At 39.5% G+C, this 26,498-nt stretch overlaps 1 protein-coding gene across 1 annotated transcript; it reads right to left on the bottom strand.

Moving 5' to 3' along the window:
* Positions 1-909: 909 nt before the first annotated feature.
* LOC110077169 (uncharacterized) lies at positions 910-25,403 on the bottom strand. Its single transcript, XM_020789947.3, has 7 exons — positions 25,335-25,403; positions 25,042-25,242; positions 18,925-19,112; positions 15,352-15,565; positions 10,948-11,046; positions 4,596-4,663; positions 910-1,292 (listed from the first exon to the last, which is right to left on the bottom strand). The coding sequence occupies exons 1-7, from the start codon at positions 25,401-25,403 to the stop codon at positions 1,136-1,138; spliced, it is 996 nt and encodes a 331-aa protein (XP_020645606.3). The 3' UTR covers positions 910-1,135.
* Positions 25,404-26,498: the final 1,095 nt, after the last annotated feature.

Below are 26,498 nucleotides of genomic sequence, written 5' to 3'. Positions count from 1 at the left end.
GGAACGATGAAGCCATTTCTGCCAGGACACACAGGCCCTATCCCCACCACTGGGTGGGGATAGGTTCAGCTATTATAAGCAATGTTCTGCTGGACAGTAAATAATAATAAAAAAGGCGTATTTAAAATGAAATCATAGTGGGCTTTAAGCATTTGTGCAGAAATGGTTTGTATTAGCTTGCAAGTGTTGCTGCTCTCCACCAGTCAAAATAAATTTCATGATTACTAGCTTAAAATGAAACCAAGGGAAACTTTAAGGGACTTCTGAGGACTCAAGGAAATGTTTCTCTTTCCTAAATATGGTATGAGCTTTCAAGCCAGGCACACAAAAGATAAAACACTATACATTTGATTCAGAAGTAGTTCCTTCTAAGTACTGTATGAGACTACAGCCTTAAATCTTTTATATACAGTACTTGTTTGTTTATGTGCCATCATCAAGTTGCTTACAAATCATAACAGTCTTCATTGTGGTTTTCAAAGTACAGTATGTGAGATAGCAATGCCAACCTTCCTGCCCCCATTAGTGTTCATGGCTGAGATAAATTTTAACCCAGATCTGCCAAGTCCCTTGTCCAGCAATTTCTCTTACATCACACTGGTGGGTGTGTATGTTTGTGCAAACTACTAATCACAGGAAATTAGTGAGTTGCATGTAAAACACTTAAGGACCAGAGCGTTTGTCCTCTTGGCCCTTCAAACTGGCTGCAGTCCTTCAATGCCCTTAATTGGTGGTAAATTCCAAAGAAATAGGTGAAATTAAAAGGTGAAGCAGATTATCTCAGGGGTCATAGTAAATGAAGAATATATGATATATTGAAAGTAAAATGTATCAGATTTACTTTAAATGGGAGCTAGGGAATGTGACTCTGGGCAGGCTATTGGTATAAAGGGACTTTTCTGAGAGACATTTTGGATGAGAATATGAGTGTTTATTACAGGACATTTGGCTGCTGTGCCTATATAAAGCCACAAACATAAAGGGTTGCTACTGCAGATAGAGGATCTGGGCTTTGCAGGTAGACACAGAGGCACAAATGTTATGGATTGAGCATGGATTGCTTCTTATATCTTGCACTATCTCTTTTACATGTATACAGCAGCTGTAATCACTTATATAGTCATTTCCTCTCAACTCACTCCTCATTACCATCTTCATCTGGAAACCAGAAATATTCAATTATTTTCTTGCCTCTTCTAGCCGGCAATTTCTCCTGCAGTTCAGTAGGGCAAAGTCTACATAGCTGAGTATGTTCAGGCTTTGAACCGGGTGCAGTAACTCTATACAATATCCTGTAAAAAAAAATAAAACATCAACATCAAGGAAATGCAAAAGCCCACTTATATGAACATCTGCATCACAGTACTGCAGCTTTTTCAGTGTGTTGGGCTACGGATCCAATCGTCCCAGCCAGGATGGCCAGCAGTAAAGGATGATGTCAGTTCTTGTCTAAAACATCTGGAGGGCAACAGGTAGGAAAAGGCTAGACTACAGCGTTACCTGGTTGGTAAGAGGAGGCTCCAGACCTCCGGCTTGTCTCCTGCCAGTGTCCAGCAGAGACAATGCTTCATTTTCACTCATTCCTTTCCTTTTCTGTTAATATGACACACAAGCTTATTAATAACAAGGGACAAAAGAAAATAGCAAAGATCAAATGTGATGCTGCAAACAGCTGCTTGACTCTGTGTGTGTGTGTGTGTGTGTGTGTGTGTGTGTGTGTGTGTGTGTGTGTGTGTGTGTGTGTGTGTGTGTGTGTGTGTGTGTGTGTGTGTGTGTGTGTGTGTGTGTGTGTGTGTGTGTGTGTGTGTGTGTGTGTGTGTGTGTGTGTGTCCATCACTTCATGGTTTTCCAGTTTTTTCAATGAAAGCAGCAAGTAAAAGAGGGTGTTTCCCTTTTCCTGTGGCCCCCAACCTCCCTCCAGAGTCCAAAAAGTTTGCACAGAAAGACTTCCTGGATCTTCTCATGAGTGGGGGGGGGGGCATTTTGCCATATTTGAGGTCTCCTGTTCAGAAACTTTGTATGCCTTTCCTTAGTGGTTTATACAAGAATAAAGGTGAGAATATTCATTTCTTCCTTCTGTAAATTAACTTTTTAACATGTCATTGTATAACCTTGCAGCAGACATAGAACTGCTTTATATATCACAAAGGGACTCATAACTTTTTGTCTATGCCATCTGCTGTAGAACTTAATAATAATTCTTCTCTTTTAGAGTTAACTGCCAAACACTGGGTGATCAGTCCAAACTAAAGAAGGTTTCACGTGCTGTTTCTTCATGCAACATTATAGTTATGAAGCAGGGAGAATATGCTTTGTATTTAAATTTTTTTTAAATTGTGTATCTTAGAGAAATATTATTTTTACTCAGTTTACGAAGCAACTATGACAACAAAATAGCACTTGGGACAAATAAGAGGGAAGAGCAGGGAATATAATGCCACGTTCTTGACTATGTTTAGCCTTTGTTTATAGCAGAAGAAAGCTAAACCATATAGAGTAGAATATGCAGAAGGTAGATGAGTATTTAGTAGTAGATCTCTAAAAGACTTGCACCCAGATATCAGCTGGAGGTCTGGGGTCCTATTTGCCTAGAATAATAGCAATATCAAACATTTTTTTTAAAAAAATGATCCTGCAAGTGTAATGTTCTCCCACAACTTTCTAAAGACCATTGTAAACCATTAGTAGTATAAAGTACCTGAGCAATCATCTTTTGGGGGCTTGGAGGTTCAGATTAATGCAGTTCCATTTGTTTATCTGACAACTATTACTGTTTATACATTAATCACTCCCTTCCGTTCTCCCAGATGCCTTACTTTAATTAACATAAGAAGAGCCCTGCTGGATCAGGCCAAGGGCCCATCTAGTCCAGCTTCCTGTATCTCACAGTGGTCCCACCAGATGCCTCTGGGAGGCCAAGAGACAGCTAGATAGATGTTTCCTGATACCCTTCCCCTGCATCTGGCATTTGGAGGTAACTTCCTTTTAAGCCTGGAGATTATATATCCATATACTGTAACTCCTTCATCCCCTGCATTTTCTCTCTTTCCCTTGACAAACAGCTAGAATTATTCCCATTCAATCTACACCACTCCCTTCTGGCCTCTCCCTTTATAAGGGTTTCTCTGGGTAGGCATTAGAGCTTTCTACTGAGCTTGACATGATGAAAATCAAGGCTGAACATTGCATTTTTTTAAAAAGTCAGCACCTTATACTACTATTCCAACTTCTGGTCTAGGAAAGTGAGGGGGGAAAGGCCTAATATCTCAGCATGAGGAGGGGGGAGAGCCCTTTACTTCCTTCGCAGGGCTGCATTCCCTTAGGAGTTCCATGCTGACCGTGGTCCATATTCTGTGAAGGTCTTCATGATTCTGTGTCAGGACCACATAATGCTAGTGGGCAAAGTCAAGACCAGCAACACCATTCTTTTCTCCCCGCTCCCTCTGCCACCTTGCTTTGTGCATCCCTTCCTCTAGTGCCCTCTCCTCCCCACCCTCCTCCTCCACCCTCACCCTCTCTCCTCCAGCACAACAATGCAGCCATCTGGAAGAGGGGAAAGTGTCCCTGTGTCTCTTCTCTGACAACTTGATTTGCTTCTGTGCCGCCTGAGGAGGAAAAACAAGAGCCCCCTCCCTTTGGGGCCCCTCCAGCACAGCAGCCAGTACTGTGGCTGGAGGAGGTGAAAAGCCATTTATTACTCTTCCATCATGGAGGAGGTGAAAAGCCATTTATTACTCTTCCAACAGCCTGCAGCCTTTCCCTGCCGGATGAGTAAGTGAAGGCACCGGGTTAGTACTTGCCAGAATTGCCTTAATGGGGATCATTCACAGAAGAGATTGCTTATCTCCAAAACAGCTGTTCATGTGCCATTCTCCCCCCGCCCCCTTTTCTGAGCCTTCTCTGTTCCTGAGCAGTTTCTTGCACAAAGCCCAGCACCTTAAAAGTCTGGAATAAAAGCACACATTACTCCAGTGAAGAAGATTTGAGGCAGGAAGTAGGCAACGGGTGTGCAAATGACATGCGAGTCCTTTGCCTCATTTTGTGGCCTTTATTTCTGCTCATTCTTAAGCTACATTTCCCTTTAAGAACAAATCATCTTGGGAAGCATGATTATACACCTTTTCTTAGAGCGACTGTTTAAAAGAAGGTGTGCACTTCCTTTGCACCGTGTTCCTAGAAGGAAATGTGGCAGCAGCAGTGTGGATGTGAGCACATGCTAGTTGCCTGCCAGAAGCTGCCCATCGGTGACTGAAGGGTTCTCAACAGAAAAAGCAAAAAAAGAAACCCCACCCCTTTGAAGTGCTGAATTCTCTCAGCCACCATCATTTCTATGTATAAAACACTGCCTCCATTTTCACACAGGAGACCATTTTCTATTCAAAGAAAAGAGGAGAATGAGAGAAAGGGGCAAGTAATTTGTGTGGTCAGAGGATAGGTGAAAAGCAGAAGTAACAAGAAGTACCTTTCCACTGGCATTGTCCCTTGTCTGACCCAGTGAGTAGGCTAGTAAACACAGTAAATGGGTTACCTGTCAGCTCCTCTGCACAGAGAGGTCATTGTGTGCTAAAAGATGGCAGAGATTATCAAAGGCCTACCTGTCAGTGCTCTTGGCCTTTTCTTCAGCCTCAGCACTAGGGATTGAAAAACAGACCTGCTCACCTTCCTGAAACATAGACAGAAGCAAGAAATCAGGACAGCTCTAGAAGCGGAACTGTTTTCTGAACAGTGATCATTGAAGGTGTGTCTACAGCACAGCATCAACCTGCATGGAAATGAGTCATGCTGTTTATTCTGCATGTTTGTGTCTGTATACCTCTTCTCTCTCTTAAAGTGCTGCTAAATTATAAGGAACATCTGTGCTAGCAACAGACCAAATGGCTGTTGCCAGGTTCTCTTTATAATGCTTACTTCTATCATCTTGTTCTTTTTCCCAGACAGCTGACATCCACTGAAAATCTTTTAAAAACTGATCTAAAAGGCTAGCAAACAATAAAGAGCTACAATACTTCAAAGAAGTCTTCCCCAATCCAGCACCCTTCAGAAATTATGGACTATCATTCCCATCAGCCCCAGCCAGCCAGTAGATAGTGGTGTATGATGAGTGCAATAATCAAAAACAAAGTACCAGCTTGGCGAATGCTGATTTACTGGAACAGGATAAGCCTGTTGGTCTTCTTTCGAAAAACACTGGAAGTTACACAAATGGATCAATCAGGCAAGATTGCATTGGTGCTGGCTCCAAAGGTGTTGGGGAAGGAAGGAAGGGAATTACAGCAGTTAAACATTCCATTCTAACAAACTAAGAAACAGTTTCTTATTATGGCATTTGTTCTTTGACATCTCCTTTCCATCTCTGAAAACATTTTTTTTAAATTATGCAATAAAGCATCTCAAAGCTCTCTATACTTTAATAATTTTTTAAAAAAGAGGATTTCCCAATTGATCTCACACAAACCATTCATTTATTTTAAATTTAAACATAATTTTAGTTCTTTAGCTTTACACCTTCCAGCTTATATGTTTTAGAGAGCTACTGCAGCCTGCAGTGGAGCCAGGGGGCCAAAAATGGTCCTACCACTGATTTCCAGAGCTTCTCTATGCCTGTTACACGCTTTCCCAAAGCAGGCTATAAACCAAAGCAGGCATCAGAATAAGAGTTTGGATCCAGCATGTTGAAAACCTCTCTCTTCACCATGAATCTGAAGACACTAATATTTCCAAATCCTAGCTTGCCTTTTATCAATTATTTAACTATAAGAAAGTATATTTTCATTTTTATCTATCGCCTCTAAATTTTATAATCCACATATAACTGTACAATTAAAACTAATCATATTAGTACAGAACTAATTCCACAGATATGACTCAGATTTATCCTTTTTTTTCATACTAATGCCAAATTTGGAGTGGGGGGTAGAAAGAGTTGAACTATCAGATTAGTAGAATTCCCATATTCTTTTCTGGACTGCACATAGAACAAATGCAAAATAGGCAGATCTATCCTTCTCCTTTTGAGTTAGCCAGAGATCAAACAATTGGTTGAATCCTGCATTTCTTCCCACAGGCAGGTACTGTAGATCTCCATAGTGGAGCCCCATAGTGTAATGGTTAGACTGCACTACTACAGTCAAGCCTCTGCTCACAACCTGAATTCAGTCCCAATAGATTCAGGTAGCTGGCTCAAGGTTGACTCAGCCTTCCATGCTTCAGAGGTCTGTAAAATGAGTACCCAGCTCATTGGAGGGCAAAGTGTTTTTTGTATGATTCTGTTGTAAACTTTCAGCACTAGGGGGTGATATATAAGTCAAACTACTACTGCTACTGCTACTCTACTCTATGCTGCTGCTGCTGCAGCATGGTGGAATTCTACTCTGAAGGTTCCTGCCAGCAGAAAGGGCAGGAGGCAAGTTCTACGAATTCTTCCCCTCCTCATAATGCAACTTCTCATTGTAGAGGGACCCCAACCCTCTGGAGAAGTTTCAACAAATTATTCAGTGGGTCTATTCCAGCTTGGAAAAGCAACAGGATTTAGACCAAGGTGTTTGAATATTAATTCTGCTTTTTCTTTACTAGAGAAAAAAAATGTGTATACGTTTTTGCCACTTCGAGAACTTAGATTTAACTCCTTCAATCTGATTCCTTCACACAGGCTATCCTTTACAGAACTGGTCAAATGCCCAGTTTTGCAACCAGGACATGAGAACTAATGCGATGTAGAATCCTCAAGGGGGGGAAATGTTTGTACATTGCTTTTCCACAATCATGTTAATTCTTCTGGCCGTTAGTTTTACAGAAAGCGTATTCCCAGGGGACATGAAAATTGGCAGAATTGGCACAATATTGAACTTGACAAATCACAGAAATTGTGGAGCAGAAATGGTAAAATAACAATGGCAACTCCATATAAAGAAAATCTTTATAAAATGTTTTCTAGATGGCCCGTACCACCTGTCAGAATTGCAAAATATGTTTCCAAATATGTCTAGTAAATGTTGGAAATGTGAACAAAAAGTAGGTACCTATTATCTTGTATGGTGGACATATGAGAAAGCAAAACAAAATGGACTAAAATACACACATGGTTGATTAAAATGATTTTAAAATGTATAGATTTTAAACTAGAACTGTTTTTATTAGGTATTTCACCAGAGGATCTTGATAAACAATTGGTTTACCTAACTCTGCATATTGTGACCACAGCTAGGATTGTATTTGCACAACATTGGAAAAACAAAGAAATACCAACAGAAGAAGAGATAATTAAGAAGATTTTAGATTGTGCAGAAATTGATAGACTCTCACTGAGACTGAGAGAGAAAGAAGACTCAGAATACTTTAATACGTGGAATTTGTTCTGCAAATGGCTAGAAGATCGGAGAAGGGATTAAATCATCAAAACATGAAAATAGATAATTATAAGCAAACCCGTGTAGCACAATGTTTAATAAGCATGAATTGAATGTAGATATAGTGAAAAACTAATAAAATGTTATTTAAAAAAGAAAAGAAAATTGGCAGAATTAGTCCTGGAGATGCATCTTCTTTGAATTAGAAAGTTACCAGTGCTCTAGAAGTTGTAGTCCAAAACTACAAGTGTACACAACCTATGACAAATGTCTCAAAGTCTTCTAGGTCGAAATAAACCTTATTGACATCACAAACTATGTACTACATTGCACATTATTGTTACTCACATTTGCAGTACATTCTTACTCCCTTTCAGCTCAGGGTAGTATACATGGCTATGTATTGCTACTCCTGCTTTTATACTCATAATAACACTGTGATGCACGCTGTTGAGAAGTATGCTGTGTCCTCTATAATACACAAATAGGTATGGAACACTACAGCTGCCTACATTTTAGATTCTCTTCAGGCAGCATGACTATGTGAACTGTCACAATAAATGGCTGCACTTCAAAATTCACCACTACAACAGTGGATACGCTCTTATTACGATCTTTAATATTTCCTAATAATTTTTAAAGAATGCAGTAATTTAACAAGAAGAGCTGCTGCTGGGTACCTAAAAGTAGCCATATTTGAAGGTGCAACATAGCTTATGTGAACTATATGCTCTTTTCTCCAGTTGAAATTCTGTTACAATAAACTGATCATAATATACCAGAGGCTGTGCAAAGACAAATTATTAGAGTCTGCTTCCAGGAATTTTAAAATATGCTTCATATGAATCCTAAATATGTAACTTCACTTAAAAATTCCAAATGTAAAGTGTCATAAATTACTCATATTCTAATTCTTGCTAATTCAATCGTGGGTTTTTTTTAACTTCTTAGCAATATGAACTATTCATGTTGCTAAGACTGATTCAGTTATGACACCACACACATGCATATTTGGTAAATGTATTCACATCTTGGCTGCCTCTTTATAAAAGGAGTTGAATCCTGCAGCAGAAGATAAACAGATCTCTCCTATGAAGGACTGCTACCCACACAAAATTACGTGCCTATTTTCTTCTATTTCTAGTTTTGCATTATGCAAGGCTATTCCATCACAAGAAAACAAGAATTAATACAAAGTGGCATTTTGTCACTTAAAGTCATGGGTATATGGCTAACTGTATTGGTGAAACAGTCTTCATTACTAAAGGTTCTTGGTGACATGTAGCTACAAACAAGCTGTAAGTGCTCAGCCACAGGTTGAGCACACCACCCTTTCTCCGCATAGGCTTTGAAATCCAGTTAGTGTCTCTCTCTGTTGACACAAGACTTAGCTGAGTGTGGTGTCCGCCCAGGTCATGCATATTCCTATGCTATTTGCATAGACCAATAGGAATGCTGGAGGGGCAGAGTCACAAGACATAAGAGACTCAGCAGGAGGAGGGAGAGCTATATAGAAAAATAGATAGGATTTTCAGATGGATAGTTAGAGTGTTAGTTAGGGAGTTGAAGAGATTGAGAGAGAGTTGAGTTTGGCCGGGAGAGTGGTGGTTGAGAGTGGATAAAGGAGAATGTTTGTTTAAGAGTTAACAACATTGCTTGCTCTGTCAACACCTGTATCAATAAACAATTTCTATTTGGTTCTTTTAAATTGACATATGCCCTGGACATCTATCATTAATAACAGGTAATGTTGATGTAATCAACTGGTGGCCCTGAAAGACACGTAGCATGAGCTCTTTGTTTGGTGAAACAAGCAGGGGCCACGTGGGAATCATGACACTGAGAAAGAAGGAAGCCCTCCTGCAGATTCCCACAACTTCCCCTAAAATATGCTCTGATGTGTTGAGGTAACTTTCTAGGGCAGATTTGGGGGACCTGGGATGGAGATGGATTCAGAGGCTGAGTAACCAGTAGTGCTGACAGGATGAGCATTGGGATTGAGCACCACTGAAACCAGAGATTCCCCAAGACCATGATGATGGAGACCTTGGAGCCTGGATCGACATAATGAGCCCCAGGGCCCGTCTCCAACATGGGGCCAACACATGGATCTCCAAGAGCTCCACAATCCATGGAACATCACTCCAGTATCAGCAACAGGTCTGTAATAAGCTCTTGGAGTGATGGAAGAGGGATAGGCTCCAAGACAAAAAGCCACATCTTTAAGTCTTCCCATCTTTTAGAAAAGGGTTGGAGTCTGAGAGGGACCTCTAGGACCAGAGCGTAAAAACTCCTCTGTCTGGTCTCAGATTTTGCTGAAGCAAGTAGCTCATTGAGACCTCTCCAAGGTGCTACAAAATGTGGCTTGCCTTGATGCCCTGAACTATAAGGGCTTCTGTTTTTGGTCTGAATAAGACACTGAGGGGTTGCAGGGGACAAGGGAAAAGGACATGGGATCTCACTCATTAACAAAACATCCACAGGCATACACTGTGAATCCAAGGCTGTTCATCTCCATTGCCCTTATGAAATAGGCATAATTATTTATTTTATTATTTTTTATTTATTTATTTTATTTGTACCCCACCCATCTGGTCTTACGACTACTCTAGGCGGCTTCCTTCCCTTTTGTTCAGTATGGGAGAATCATGTTGGACCGGCCTGAGTCTATTATCCCTCCTTCTCCGCATGCCCAGGGGCTACTATTCCAATTAAAATTTCTTGTAAGAAAAGAGTGAGAGAAGCTGCTAGGGAAGCTCTGGAACTAGTGCCAGTGAAACCTATGCCCTCTTTGCCAAGCAGGCCAAGAGGGGCTTAGGTTTCTAACTTAGAAACAATGCTATGGATTACTGTAACCACATAATATAACCTGCCTTCTGTGTCATATCACAAAGGGTAGATAATGGTGTTAGTCACAAGATTTTGTTTTGTTTTGTTTGCTTTAGTGTAATTTTATATTTACATATCTTAAAATAATATCAAATCTCATCTTTTAGTTAAGTAAAATGGTGTTTTGATTCTTATAGTTTAAGCTCACTTCTTATTAATGCTTATTCCAGCTACAATCCCTTTTCCAGATAATCTCTTTCCTTTCCCTGAGGAATGCTTTGGGCTATCTGAATGCATCGCCTCTCCTTGTGAGTTCTCTAGAGCAGTGGTCCCCAACGTTGGACCTCCAGATGTTCTTGGACTTCAACTCCCAGAAATCCTGGCCAGCAGAGGTGGTGGTGAAGGCTTCTGGGAGTTGTAGTCCAAGAACATCTGGAGGCCCAACGTTGGGGACCACTGCTCTAGAGGCCCTTCTGGTTTTGTAAAAACAAACCTGTAACAAAATTGCCCCCCCCCAATTCCTTCTGGGAACAATAAATAAAACGTTTATGGTTAAAAAAAAACATTTTTTAAAGGAATGTGGAGTAGAGGGCAGGTCACAGTGGAGGGCTGGCCACACTTTGCCCATTCCAGTAGAAATGGGCTCTTCCATCTTAATCAGGTGTTCTTGGTCCACTACAGAAAACCCTGTTTATGCTGTAAAACCCCACATGAACACAGTTTCCATTTACAGAAATAAAGAGGCCAAGGGAAGGTGTTTTGTGATGCTTACCGCAAATCTCTGGAGAGTGCCATCCTCATTTCTCAGTGCTGTTATGTGCTCGTTGCTTTCACTGATGCACAAGAAATAGCTCTTCAGTTTCACCTGGCACTAAGAAGTGAAGAGGAGGAATGTGGCTTGAATATCTGAAGGCACCATGTTTTATGCAAAACAAGATCTTTAAAAAATATTTAACAAAACATTTTACCAAAAGGAAGAAAAGCATGAAGCCAAAGCAATGAGAAAAGGAAGTCAGGAAATGAAATGAAGGTAGAAAGAGGGACTAGTAAACTACTTGAGAGGAGTTTTATACTTACAAAACCCTATGAATATCACCATGCTATTATTATTATTATTATTACATAATATAATACTAAAAATATGAGACAAACCTTTGACTGGTATTATATAAAAGAGATTTTAACCAAAAACCTAAATATCAGTTAGATATCAAATGTAATATAAAATGTTATAAGCTGCAAATTTTATATGGTACGTTTTAATTTGTTGCTTCTCCAGAGGTATGACATTCAGCTAATTAAAATCAACTGTTTTACCCATGATAACTTGGTTATCCTAGTGTGTGGTATTGCAGTTCCATTTTATAAAAATGAAATAGGTTAAAATTTATAGCAAGGAAGAAAAGATGAAAATGATCTTTGCAACTTGGTCATGCCTGAACACATAATCATTTGATCCTAGCTTGGGACATCCACCTACGAAATGATGAATTGTTTCTTTAGATTCATAACAAGCCCTACATATATCATTAACACCTTGTTTCATTATTTTCTGATAGTATCTAGTGCAAATAACTTGTTCTTGGGCTGTATATATGAATTCCTCAGTTTTAGCCTGAAGATGGCCTAATTTAAGCCACAGGTTCCATGGTTGTTTGTCAACATTCTCATCCAGGAGGTAGCTGGGTTGCTGTCCATATATAAGAGTGTCTCAAGCTATGCATCCCTGCACTGTGGGACTTTCATTAGCATAGGTCCATTCTCACCTGTAAGTTGCAATACCATTAGTCCTTTATCATTTTCTACAGTCACCCGATGAAGTGGAACTATGATCCAATGGAATTAACCACACAGAGATTCACTAAGTTAATAAGTTTCCACCTGCTTATGCTCTATGGCAAATAAAGGCACACGCCTTTAGATGATAGCACTAGGATTTTGACAGGAGGACACTGGGTTTTTTATTTAAATCATTAGGATAATCATACTTGCAGTAAACAGTTCCAAAACAATATGTTGATAGTGAGGTTGTCCAACTATTAATACTAACAATTTTTCCTTTTGCACCAAGTTCTTTTCTGAGCACCATCTTCAAGGTACCGTATTTTTCAGTGTATAAGAACCCCCCCCCCACTTTTCTAATCCAAAATTAAGAAATCTAAGTGGGGCTTAGCAACTGTAGGGGGAAAGGGATCAAAGTGCTGCAGGATTGCTTTGATCCCTGCTTTTCCTCCACTTGTTTTTGTTCTCTCCTCAGCTTACTTCCGTGTATGAGACAACCCTCAATTTTTAGTCTAAAGATTTTAGATAAAAGTATAGTCTTATACACAGAAAAATATGGTACTTGTTCTGAATAACAGTTTCAGTTCCTTGTCATTTATACTGAGATTTTTATGGGTGCCCATATATTTATAGGTTTTTGGTTCCTCTAAGCATTATATATTATGTCTCCTAATTACTTCCTTCTGAGACTTAGTTTCTTCTCATGTGAATAACAGCACATTTATCAACACTAAAGTTCACCTTGATATCTATACTACAAGACACAGCAATATTTAAGAGACTATTCGGTTTCACGAATAGGGAAAGCTTGCAAACTTTGTATCATCTATACTGATCAAATGTGAAACATCAAGGCATTTTCTCTGGTAATTAGGCTTGTGTGCTATCACTCAGCTGTCTAGGCAGGGGATTTAGAGCAAAGCACAACCATAAAGGAATTTAAAAATCACACTGAAAAATACCTCTTCTACTAAACATATTGTTAAAGAGAAGGTCTTTGTACCTTAATTTTGTCCTCCACTTCATCATGAGTTTAGATAGTAATAATTCTATTATAATTTTTTTAGATACTTAAAATTTCAAGAAGCCTGACTGGGCCACAGAATCAAATGTCTTTTAGTAATTTTCTTGAGCCAGGGATGAGTGGTGTTGAAGCGCAGGAAGAAATTGCCCCTTAATTGGAAGGTTTCGCCATCTGTGTCTTACCTTTATGAGAAAAAAAAAATTCAAGGCCAAAAACTCACTCTTGGTACAAGCCAATTAACAAAACTGGTTTCAGCTGAAGAGAAGAGTGGGTGAGAGAGTGAAGTTACTTTGGAAAAGTTACTTTTCTTTGAGAAGTTTCAGGGCAACTCAAGTCCTTATTGGTGCATTCAAAGGGCCTAGCAAGTGGAATAACAGGTATAAAAATTTAGAGTTTGCTTAGTTTAGCCTAGTCTCTCTCAGGGGAACACTATGCTCACCTGCTGCTTTGCTAACTAATCTATACTTTGTACATGTTTTGGAAACATACTGAAGCTCTGCTTCAATGTGACTATTAGCTTAGGATAGTTAGCTTTTTTGTTTTCTGTTGGAATTATTCTGGAATTGTCTTTGCCTCAATATCTTTTGAATGCTTATTTACTCCACACCTTTTTTATTGCTTTTGGGATTTTTGAAACTGTTTGGAACTTTATCCTTTTTTATTCTTTTTTGCAATAGTTTTAATAAAATAATAAAAATTCACAGCAGTTTGGTTATTTTGGGAATAAAAGAGGATTGTTGGTTCTAAAGAAAGATTTTGCTTTCAACACCTACTGGATACCATATATTTTGTAGGAATTTTGCTATTCCTGCTTGGCAGGATTGCCATAAAGGCTAAAAGGCTCACTCTTTTGGTATTTCCAGGAGCATTGTGCAGTTAGAATGACTCAAGGTGTTGGGGAGGGGTACTGAGCAGGAAGATTTCTCCCAGCCATCAGAAAATTTGTCCTTTCTAGAATTCACCCACACCAGGAAAGCCTGGGTAGTGCAGCTAAGTGGTTAGTGTGGACTTCTCTGACCTAGCCATAATCTTGATAGTAATCAATTTAAGTAATAGATAAATGTCTGGAGATTCTTCAAGCCTGATTCAATATGAAGCAATCATTAATGAATAATTCCGTACAGTACAACCACATGATTTCTTACTGCAGCCTTTCTATTGTTCCATTAGGATATGATTGCATTCAGGAAAATTATGTATGTTTTGGGAAATAATTGATGTAAGCAGCTTGTAAGCTGTGAGTAAACAAGTGATAGGACAGTAGCTTTTAGGATCAGAACAATCACCAGATTTATTAAAGAGATAGGTTCTTCCTTGTGTGAAAAAGTCTGGAATATGATCAGGGTTGTCAAAGCCTTTGTATAAAAAAAAGGGTATGTGAGTTTAAATCAAATTTTTTTCCACCAAAAGTTATGGATTACTTATATTATTACTATTATTTTGACAACTACTACTACAATTGCTAAATGGTGACGCACCCCTGGGAGGTAAGTCAGCTACAGGAGAGCCATTTATTTATTTATTTATTTATTTATTTATTTATTTATTTATTTATTTATTTGTTTGTTTGTTTGTTTGTTTGTTTGTTTGTTTGTTTGTTTGTTTGTTTGTTTGTTTGTTTGTTTGGCTTTTATACCACCCATCTACTCTGGGCAGTTTGCAGTCCAAAAAACAATAGAATTAAAAACATCAATAAAAAAGAGAAAGTCATAACTATAACTACAGTATGAGTAGCTTATTTTCTTCAAGGAAAGGATCTGGAGCTTAAAGTTTATTAAAGTGTAGGCTGATCTGGAAACTAGATTAGTGAAACAGTTGTGCCTGATGTACCTGGCTTGATCAACCCAAATGATTATTTTTAAAAATGTTTAACCTGGCAGTGTTTTTGTTTTCAAAAAGCCGTACATTCTCCTTATTTGTTTCAAGACTGTGGTGTGTGTGAAGAGAGACTTAACCCTTTCCCCCGTGCCATTTTCTGAATCTAAAACCTACTAATCACCCCAATTTAATAATAAATGAACAAAATCAAATAAATGGTACTGGGATGGCTCAGAAAGAGCTTGGAAGAGAGAAGAAGGAAATTTAATCAAGGTCATATCTTGATCCAAACCAAGGACCCTATGGCTGTTTTTTAATATAGCCAAGCAGCACGTTTATCTATCAAAAGCAGCCTTTGGGCCCCCAGTGAAGCACATATAAAAATCAAATGCTTAAAGTTACACTGTGTTACCCTGCAGTTTGAAATAGCTCACCTTGCCACTTCTCAGCACTGGGCCAAGAGGATCCTAGTTCAGCCCCTGGAATCTTTATCAGAATCATTCACAGAGTACTTTGCCCATAAGATATATATATTTTTAAAGTAGTACATACAGCTTTATTTTGCCTTTTTGATTTTTCCTCTTCTTGAGAATGCAAGAGGGCGGCTAAAGCATTGTACTTCTTCATCCATATCTCACACTGTTTTTCCTTCTCTTCTTTGTCAAGTTCCAACAAACGCCTCTCCCTTTCAGCCTCATAATGCAGAAGAGTTGCTTTTTCTAAAGCTTCTTCAGCAGCTTCAGTTCGGCATCTTTGAGAGATTTCACTGTATAAAGGTGGGGAAATACACATATGCACAGAAGCAGCCAAATCAATTAACAAATAATAACCAAGAAGTGTATTATCCAAACCAAAAACAAGCCTCATGCTACAAATATATTGTGCAGATTTATTTCTTGAAGCTCTGAACCATGTACCCACTGATTTGTCTCTTTACACATGCATCATTTGGGACTTGAAAGCAGATCACATGCATAACTGAAACAGTTCTCATTATCATTGTAATAAGCCAAAGACCATTCCCAAATGCGACCAAATCACAATTTAGTTAAAAAGCTTTTCAACCAGACCAGATCACTTCACCAGATGGTACTCTGCATTTAAATCTGCAAAAATGCTACTGATGACTACCAACACTTAGCTTCCTTCTTCAGGGATGAATCCATATGTACCCAAACTGTGAAATTGAGTCCTGAAGGAGACTTCAGATTTTGAATCCTTTGTTCCTGATCTGGCCTGATTCTGAACTAAAAACACTTTTGTGTTACCTGGCTTAATCTTGGATTTGTTTGTTCTCAACCAGTCCATTAACAATACTAGACATAAACTGACAGACTGGAACAGTTCACTTGATTTTTGATGGCAAGAAGAGAAAGCCTTTTTTCATCATTAATGAATTGTGTGCACTTACCACAAGAAGAGGGGAGTGTTCCAGCCTCACTCTTCTACTCAAGGAAAGCAAAAAGTCTGGAGGAGAGATTCTCTGCTATCCACAGAGGCATTCCTTGTGAGACGAAACCCTGAAAAATCTCCAAAAAGCTCTCCAGATAACAGAGGCTCTCCTCTTCAGATTCATCACACCCCATGGGTAGGAAAGTGGCACCATCAGAAGTGGCACATAGGGTGGGGCTAGACCATTTCACTCTCCTGATAGTAAATGTACATAATAAGCCGATAACTGAATAACGAGGACCATATATAAGATATACACTCCCCTTATCCAGTTTGCAGAGAAGAATATCCAATAAGATTGGATGAAGCCATTTCTGTTCTGTAACCAGACTTGAAGCCTGGTTTAAACGGATTTATAAAATCTGACTCATCCAGAAACATCTGGAAATATCTCTCCCAATAATGGAACATAGCAGATGGGCTATTAAATCTAAAATGGCAGGGTTCAAGGAGGGCTTTTTAAAAAACAAATGTCTTACCATGGTCTCTGCGAGGCATGATGAAATCACATATTGTCACAAAGAGGCATTCATCTTTACCTGTCTCTATTCAACTGTCCCCATCTTCCTTGCCATTATTACAAGCCAGGAAGAACAAGGATCAAACATGCATGTGGTAAATCTCACTTCTCCAAAGTTTCGGTTCATTTCCTTGGGCTATATGAAGTGAAAAATATTCACTATGGCTGGACAGGCAGAAGCCAAAGTTAGTCATTGCTTTAGTCTCTCCTACATCAGCCCCTATAAATTAGCAGCAGCTGTTGAAACCATGACACCAGTTGTATCTGTTCCAACATTAAAATAATCATGGATGTATTGTGTATTTTGTGTGTTATACAAGACTTTGGAAAATGATATAGAGGGAAGTTGGCAACAGTTTCTGCTTGAAGCAACCCAAAGGAAAATATGTATTCAAAAGTATATGTATATAGAGGTTCAAGCTGAATAGCAAAAGCAAAACCATCAAAACAATTGAATAAGTGTTGTATTTTTTTAAAGGAAATTGGTTTCTCCATCCTTCTTGACTCAGCCTTGAGACCCAAATATATGTGCAAACAGATTAGCCTTTCAAACAGATGAACCTTTCAAAAATTCTCTAAAATGAGGGAAAGAAGTTAACCTTTCTGTGACAGTATTATTAAGAGGCTGAGACACAACAGCTGTCATAAAGTCTAGTTGTGTTGGGGTGGAGGCTGATGTTTAGAATATTTGAAACTAAATTGTGTAAAGTATATATCGCAACTTTAAGAGACTTTGGGGATGGGGGTGAAGCAGATTTCATGAAATGAGCAGCAACATAATATAACCATACAAAATATGGGGAAGCCACCAAGTTGAATATTTAGCTGGGTAGCATAGTGGCTAGCCACATATCTGGCTGCAGAACCAGAGGTTCAATTCCTCCACTGTACCTCCTGGCAGAAGAGCCAGTCTATGTAGCCATGGGCAAGCTATACAATCCCAGGGCATCCCTGGAAGAATGGAACGGTAAACCACTTCTGAGTATTCTCTACAGTCAACCCTCGACTTACAAATGGCCCTACTTACAAACATTTCAACTTACAAACCGCTCTGATAGAAAAATATTGACTCGACTTGCAAACTTAGATTCGAGTTACGAACTGAAAAAAACACGCGGTAGGTGGGGAAAGCGCAAAATTTGAACTTTCAGTTAACCATTGGCCAGTGAAGAGGGTGCCTGTCTGCTTCCTCGCTCTTCCCAGCATTCAGAGAGTGGATTTGGAGACAGTCTTCAGTTTGCCTGGTACTGCCTGGTATTGCCTGGTACAGTGCTGTATGGGCTGTATTTTTATTTTTTGGCTTTTTAAAAATATATATATTTTGATTTTTAAAAGGTGTTTCCTCCCTCCTTCGCTGCCCCCCTTTTCTCCAAAAGGTGCTTGTATTGGCTTGTCTTGATTGAAAAGGTGCTTTTCAAGGTGATCTGTTATCTGAAAGGCGCTTGGTTTTTCCCAGAAGGTGCTTGTCTTGGCTGAAAAGGTGCTTTTCAAGGTGTTCTGTTGAAAAGGTGTCTGTTCCCTCCTTCCCTCCCTCTTTTCTTTCCTTTTTTTAAACCTAAGTCATCTTAGGTTAAAAGGAAAAAAAGAAAAAATTCTGCCCCTAGTGGTAGGAACGGATTAACCAGCTCTGCATTAGTTCCTATGGGAATTAATGATTCGAGTTACAAACCGCCCCGCAACCTAAGAACCAAAAGACAGCCGGAACGGATTAATTGGTTTTCAATGCATTCCTATGGGAAATGCTGATTTGAATTACAAACTTTTCAGCTTACAAACTTCCTTCCGGAATGGATTAAGTTTGTAAGTCGAGGGTTGACTGTATCTGGAAAATCCTAGAAAGGGTAATCATAAGTCAGAATTTTTTACCATGAAAAAACAATAATGCTAGGAAAAGTTGAAGGCAGCGGAGGGGGGGGGAAGAAAAAACAAATACTAGATGGATTAATTCACTAAAGGTGGCAATCCATCTAGCCTTGAGTTTACAAGAGGGTTGTTGAGGACAGGACATTTTGAAGATCTCTCATTCATAGGGTCTCCATATGTCAGAGGCGGCTCAATGGTACATAATAGGAATCATGAAATAAGCAATCACTTTCCAGAACAGGAGAGGTCCAGTTTTTGAAAAATACAGTAGATCTAAATTAAAATCTTACTTTTCTTTACACTTAGAATTCTCTTCTATTGTTCCTTTCAGTTTCTGTTTCAGCTCATTTCTTTCATGCTCCAAATATCTTTTTTCTTCACTGATAACTTCTCTCTCCATTGTTATTCTCTCTAGTTTCAGCTGACTTTCAAAGTGACTCTTTTCCACTTGTGTTAAGAGGAGCTGCATTTCTGTTAACTAAACAAAAAAAAAGGCTTATTTTTCCCCTTTTCTTAGCAGTAAATTGAAGTGACTGCGATTATAACATCTAAAGAAAGCAGGAGTAGGGGTGAAAGCCAGAGACTGTGTTGGGGGACAGGATAACAGTGTTTCCAGAAGAAACTGAGAATGCTATCTTATACATGTCTGTTCAAAAGTAAGCTGATGTAAGTGGAGTTTACTCTGAGGTATGTATATATACCATTATCGCTAATTAATGCTGCTCTGTGTTAAGATTGGCAGTGTAGAACTAGTGGTTTGAATCCATAATCCTGTATTACTGTCCTGGCTCTTGTACAGTATTAGTGTTCTAAGTCCTCTCTCTCCCTTCAGCAACACCACAAGGAATGAATATGGATTCCCTTGTGTACCGACTTAAAGTGATTCTCTAAGCCAGTGGTCCCCAACCTTGGGCCTCCAGATGTTCTTGGACTACAACTCCTAGAAGCCTTTACCATCACCTCTGCTGGCCAGGATTTCTGGGAGTCGAAGTCCAAGGTTGGGGAACACTGCTCTAAGCTACAACTCCACATAATTCTCATCAATTTCAGATTCTTGGCTCCCCTGCGTACAGCTGAAGCACACTCCAGATTCCCCTACCAATATACAAAGCCTTTTTGTGGAGAGATGGAACCAGGATGTTGGAGCTGAAAACTTTATCCCATGAGGTCTACCTTACACACATTAAGCTAGCCTGTGGTCTTCAAGAACTGTGAAGGATCTTTCCATTGCAGATTGAATGGGTGGCATCTTGTATTTCACTTCAGTTAAATATCATCAGCCTTGCCTTGGTTTGGCACTGCCTGAGATCCTTTCAGATGCCCAGAGCTTTGAAAATTATTTTTAAAGTAATTAATCACAGTTCCTGCTCCAATACCAACATGATAAAGTAGTTGGTAACCTTTTTAGTTATAATTTTAGAAAGCTGATGTTTATCATTACAGTGGTGCCTCGCTTAGCGAGCGCTCCGTTTAAGCGATGAAATCGCTTTGTGACAAACTTTTTGCGATTGCAAAAGTGATCGCTTTGCGATGTTCCCTATGGAGGAATTTCGCTTTGCAATGATCGGTTCCCTGCTTTGGGAACCGATCATGGCAAAGCGACCATTTTTGCACAGCTGATCGGTGGTTTCAAAATGGCCACCAGGTAAACAAAATGGCCGCCTGCTATTTTCTGGGACAGATTCCTCACTTAAAAGGCACTGAAAATGGCCGTGCTATGGAGGATCTTCGCTGAATGGTGAGTTTTAATCCCCTAGGAACGCATTAAGCAGGTTTTAATACGTTTCTATGGGCTTTTTAATATCGCATAGCAACGTTTTCGTTCAACAGCGATTTTTGCGGAATGAATTAACATCGCAATGTGAGGCACCACTGTATTCAAAATTAACTTGCCACCCAGAGTAGACCTTTGGTCTAGATGGGCGGGGTATAAATCTAATAAAATAGAAAAATAAAACTTTTGCTTTTATTTGCACTTTTAATACAAATACAAATCATACAAATCATTTGGCTCATAGCGCAAAACACTTTGTTACACTCTCTCACAAGTCACTTTATGGCAACACCAATACACACAACAGAGCATGAGGCAAAGCACAGTATGAACTGGCATTTGAGTCATATTGCTGTTCTTTCTCCATTTATTAAGGCCACATCCCTGTAAGCAGAAAAGCAATGTTTGCACTTAGTTATAGTACAAAATGCATGAGGTTCTCCCTTTTAAATTGGTTATACCTTAGTTATTGGAAAAAGGAACCGTTCATTACAAATAGTCAGTTATTTATAAGTGGAGAAAGAAGACATTAAAAACAGAAACAAAAGAGAAAGACCTCACATGAGGTGAACTGAACAGGGTTGTAATGACAGGATCTTTTAGAGATTTAATAACAATCTCTTCCAAATGTTTTAGAGGCCCCATGATTTGTCATTTTACTTATTACTCCTGAGGCTAATAAGACACTGTGACACCAACAAATTCCAAGTTAGCTGGGAATGTAAGATTTTGGAGCATTGTCCTACCCCAGAGTATTTAGGAGTCACCGTGAATCAAACCCTGATTTATAAAAAACATTGTCTAAACATCAAACAGAAAGTTGCTGCCAGAAATAACATAAATAGGAAAGAGGCTGAGTCAGACTGGGATGCACACCCACAAAGAATAAGAACAACAGCTTTGTCCCTGTGCTACAGGAGATTATGCTAGTGCCATATGGTATAAATCAGCTCATGCCAAACAAGTGGATGTGGCTCTTAATGAATCATGCAGGATTATTATTGGCTGCCTGAAACCTGCCCCCCCCATTGGAAAAGGTCTATTATTTGGCTGGCATTGCCCTTCCAGAGGTGTCAAGAGGTGCTAGCAAATAATGAATGGAATAAGTTAACACAGTGCCAAATCCATTTACTACATAGACACCAAACCCCTCAACAGTGGTGAAAGTTGAAACAATGTTTTCTGCACACATCTCAAGTTCTAAATATTAAAGCAGAAAAGAGTAGACTACATCTATGGAGAACAGAAACACCACACCTTGGTGTAAAGAGGAATGCCAAAGACTGTCCCCCACCAGGAGAAAACTTTGTCTGGACCATCTGGAAGTCACTTATTAGACTTCAAAGCAAAGGAGGAAGATCAAAGAATACAGTAATAAAGTAAAATGGGGCTAGTTGGATATGACAAATTTTCTGTGAATGTGGAGAAATTCAATCAATCCAGAACTTTTGTGCATGCAATTTATGTCCCACCACATATCCACAAAAGAATACCTAGCTAATGGCCATGATAATGCTATTGAAGTAGCCCACTTCTGGTCAAAAATAGTCTAATTATCTCAACATTTTAATTTTTAAAAAATCTTACCTATAATTCATATATATCGATAATTTTCAATTGTGTAACACTCTGATACAGATAAAGACAATAAAGAACCATGTTGTTTCAGGAGCCTGTAGCTCTGTTATTTTTCTCTATCCCAGCATTGCATCCTTCTATTATTTATTTATTTGTATAAAATATTTAAACCCTACCTTTCTCCTTCAAAAAAGGACCCAGGGTAGCTTACATAATTAAACACACAATATTAAAAAACTAAAAACAGTAAATTATTCATACATGAAAGAAGAATCAATAACATTTAAAATGTTAGGTAAAAGCATTATGAAAACAGTTTCAGAAGCAACAAAATATAAACCATCCCATTTATTGTCTCCTAAAAAGAAAGCCTCTCCTGAGAAATCTATACGTGGGACAGGAAGCAACAGATATGGAACAAGTGATTGGTTCAAAATTGGGAAAGGAGTACAACAAGGCTGTATATTTTCTCCCTGCTTATATGCAGAATACATCATGCAAAAGGCAGGACTGGATGAATCCCAAACCGGAATTAAGATTGCTGGAAGAAATATCAACAACCTCAGTTATGCAGATGACACCACTCTGATGGCAGAAAGTGAGCAGGAGTTAAAGAACCTCTTAATGAGGGTGAAAGAGGAGAGTGCCAAAAATGTTCTGAAGCTCAACATCAAAAAACCTATGATCATGGCCACTGGTCCCATCACCTCCTGGCAAATTTAAGGGGAAGATATGGTGGCAGTGACAGATTTTACTTTCTTGGGCTCCCTGATCATTGCAGATGGTGACAGCAGCCACAAAATTAAAAGACACCTGCTTCTTGGGAGGAAAGCAATGACAAACCTAGACAGCATCTTAAAAAGGAGAGAGATCACCTTGCTGACAAAGATCCGCACAGTCAAAGCTATGGTTTTTCCAATAGTGATGAATGGAAGTGAGAGCTGGACCATAAAGAAGGCTGACCGCGAAAGAATTGATGCTTTTGAATTGTGGTGCTGGAGGAGACTCTTGAGAGTCCCCTGGACTGTAAGGAGAACAAACCTATCCATCTTCCTTGAAATCAACCCTGAATGCTCACTGGAAGGACAGATCCTGAAGCTGAGGCTCCAATACTTTGGCCATCTCATTAGAAGAGAGGACTCCCTGGAAAAGACCCTGACCCAACTTGCCTGCTATTAGATACAGTGGCAGAACCCCTGCACCTTCCCCTTGCGGGAGAAGAAGAGGACAGTGGTTAACAAAGGCCAGATTGCCAATGCCAGCACTGCCACACACCTTGAAATCACTGGCAAAGATCAGCAAAGCATTGTTTCAATGCCTGGCTCCGAGGAATTATCGGGGCCAAATGGAGACAGGGCAGAGAGCCATCTTGCCCTTTGCCTCAAGCAGCTGTGTTAGGTACATTTTAGCAGAGCCTATCTTCATCGTAATGCTAATTTCCTGTTTCTTCTCACGTCCTGTTTTTGGCATTGCCTCACTTTTGCTCCCGCTTGCTGATTTCTGGCTGGGTTGTTCTTACCACAGAGCTGGGTACCAGCCAAAGCAGGGCACCAGTAAAACTCTTCTTGACATAACTCATTGGTTGCCAACTTTTGGTAACCCAGGTGCTCCTGGACTGCTGTGCTGGCCAGCGTTTCTGAGAGTTGCAACCCAAAAACATCTGAGTTATCCAAGGCTAGGAACCACTGACATAACTGAAATCTTTATTCTTCTTCAATCCCAAACACTGCTTTACCTTACAGTGGATATGAGACCATGGATGAAAATGATTACTGTAAATCAAAATGAGTGTTACTGAAGCTGATAGAGAATTGTTCCACAGAAATAAAACATTATAGAAGAAGCTGAGACTGAAGCTGGGTAGCTCATGGCTTGCTTAAAATGCCCATTGCATAAGGGTAATCCCGACTTTCTGAAGGAGCGTTTCCTCCTGTCATTCGGTGATTAGGTGCATCTTATGGCAACACAAATGGTGTCATTATCTTTCACTCATTCATTTTTAATTGCCAGCCATAAAAATTGCATTGTTTGTTACATGCTTTAAGGGAAAAAAGACACCTTTCTTTGTGATGCAAAACATCAGAATGCAAAACCCAGAACAAATGTGACATGGGGAGGTCTATGATCGGATCACTTCAGGCTTTATTTCAATCAAAGGAAAAGATACTCTCCTTTTCTCCCTGCTATCTACTCAATCCATTAATTGCCTCTAAAGCCTTGTAGGAGAGTGGAGGGGGAAAACCTACAGGCCTCTTAATTTTTTTCTCTTTGAGAAGCAATACAGCAGCTTCAGGATAGAAAAGTTTAAATACCTCCATCTGATGTTGCTTTGCTATTCTAGTTAAAATCCAAACACCACAATTTATTTAAGGTCTTGCTTTGTTTTAACTGTTCTACATGATATTTGTTTCAATTACCAGAAACATGCAGTACAGAACATTTAACAAAAAAGGGAAGACATTCCCTTCAGTGATAGGATTTTCTCACTATAGCTCAGCAATGACTGCCACAACATAAGCTAATTTTTACCTTCCAGTTTCTAACTGCAAAACAAAGCATCATTAAATGCAAGATACCCGGATAAGGAAACACATGTGCTCTGACAGTTGCCTTTCACTACTTGAGAGAGTGCTGCTTCCGAATACATGTTGAGTGTCTCATCTGGCATGATTGTGAAACAGGGCTGAACCAAGACTTTCTCCCACCAGAGGTAAAAGACAAGATGTTGTCCCTTTCATTCCATGTACTGTACAGGTAGCTGAGTCCTCCCTCAACACTGGCAATTGGACAGGGTGTCTGCTAAACTAAAAGCAACAGGCCAGGTTAGAGGGCACAGGACCGACTGTGTGGTACCCAGCACTACCCTCCGAGAGAGGGAAAAGGCCAAAAGTCTCAGGAGAAACATCAGCCTGAGGAATTTGTGTCACTCTGTATAAATGGTAGGATCGAGCCAGCCCAGATGTAGACAAAATTTTACTCAGCCCAATAGAACAAGGTGCTAATCATTACCACATTATTTTAAAACGAGATTATGTGATCCAAAACTAATAAATACCTTTCTCTTCAGCAGCTGTGTTTCTTCTTTCAAGCTGAGATTTTCCAGTTGAACTGCCTCATGTTGCTCTCGGCACAACTTTTCCTGAGCTTTGGCCTCTGCTCGGCCCTTTTCGGCCTCTGCTTGGGCCAGAGAAGCCTCCTCAGCAAGTCTGGAGTACTTTGCCGCTGCCTGCTGAGAGGTGCTCAGCTTCTGCTTGAGCTACAAGAGGGACAGGAGGTGAGGAAGGGGGGGGGGAAACACTTGGAGACAGAGTCAGAAAACCTCCTCACTCCTGCTGTTTTTCCACTTACCCGGTAGTCAGAGGATAGGGGAGAAGGTAGGAGGGACAGCGTTCTGTAGCGCTTCAGAGCACAAGGCATTCTAGGCAAAATCTGAGGGTAGGGAACTGGCTCAGCAGAGGCCTCGGCAGTCAGATTTTTGAAATATTGCATTTTGTATACACAAAAATAAAAGGCGTTAAATCCAATTGTCAAGGCCCAGTTGGAGTGGACCTACAATAATTATGATCATTATATTGACCAAATGGGTTTTATGTAAGTCAGCGCTCGAGTGAGTTCCATTGATTCTGTGGTTTTACTCTAATTGGGGACTAACAATTGGATTTTCCTCACAGTATATGGAACACTATGGTGGCTTGTAGTTTTTTTGTAAGAAAAAAAAATACTTATCCAGAAAACTGGGACATTCAAAAGCATTTAATGTCAAATGAATAAGTGTGGCAATTAACTGTTAAATCTTCTCATAACTATTGAAAGAAAAACTAAACTGATTCCATTTTTCCTGCTGTTCTGGAGATTTTTCCTTGTCGTTGTTAACACTTCTTTTTAAATGCCTCTGCAAATTACTTATACAATGCCTCTCAGAGCATTGCTTTGAAAATTTCCTCTATGATTAGCCTTTTTTCCCTAGTGTCCTGAAGGCACTAGTCAGGAGTGTAGGGCTGAAGTATTCTGCCATAAGACACATTACCTGCAGTTTCACTTGCAAATTTCAACCGTATTTTTTGCTGCTGCTGACATTTCATTTTGTTCCCCTCATTTTATCATGAAGAAGCCAGAAAATAGCTGCACATACATGCAAAAATCAAAGGGTTAGGTGCCATTTTTCTAACAAAGCTCCTGGAAATGTTTAGGCCATTCATGTGTCTCAAGACTTACTGTTTCAGTTTTTACTAACATAAACATTATCTCTTTCATGACACCATTTTCAAAACATCTGTGAAGCAACTGTGTCAGAAAGCCCTGAGGTGCCTGCAATCTAAATACCTGTATTCAACAGAAGCAAAACGATAGTCAAAAGAGGAGGCAGAGTTAAACAGTAAGGCAAGGGGCTGTGCCCAAAAGGAGTTCATGTATATACGTAGGTAGATATGTTTGTATACGTACAGTACATGCATGTGTTTTATATGCTATTTTCCTTCCTAGCGGAATCCAAGGTGGCGTCCAACTTACATT

Source organism: Pogona vitticeps, chromosome 1 (genome assembly GCF_051106095.1).
Source record: "Pogona vitticeps strain Pit_001003342236 chromosome 1, PviZW2.1, whole genome shotgun sequence".
Lineage (NCBI taxonomy): Eukaryota > Metazoa > Chordata > Lepidosauria > Squamata > Agamidae > Pogona > Pogona vitticeps.
The sequence above is the reverse complement of the archived record's forward strand: the minus strand, read 5'-3'. Positions and strand labels throughout refer to the sequence as shown.

What these genes read in the sequence shown, in the direction of transcription:
- LOC110077169 (XM_020789947.3), bottom strand. Translation starts at nt 25,403, where the DNA reads ATGCCTTGTGCTCTGAAGCGCTACAGAACGCTGTCCCTCCTACCTTCT. An exon ending in AATTCTAAGTGTAAAGAAAA is followed by an intron (nt 15,566 to 18,924) that starts GTAAGATTTTAA and finishes ACCTTTATACAG; the next exon opens with TGAAATCTCTCAAAGATGCC. An exon ending in AAGGCCAAGAGCACTGACAG is followed by an intron (nt 1,293 to 4,595) that starts GTAGGCCTTTGA and finishes TTTTTTTTACAG; the next exon opens with GATATTGTATAGAGTTACTG.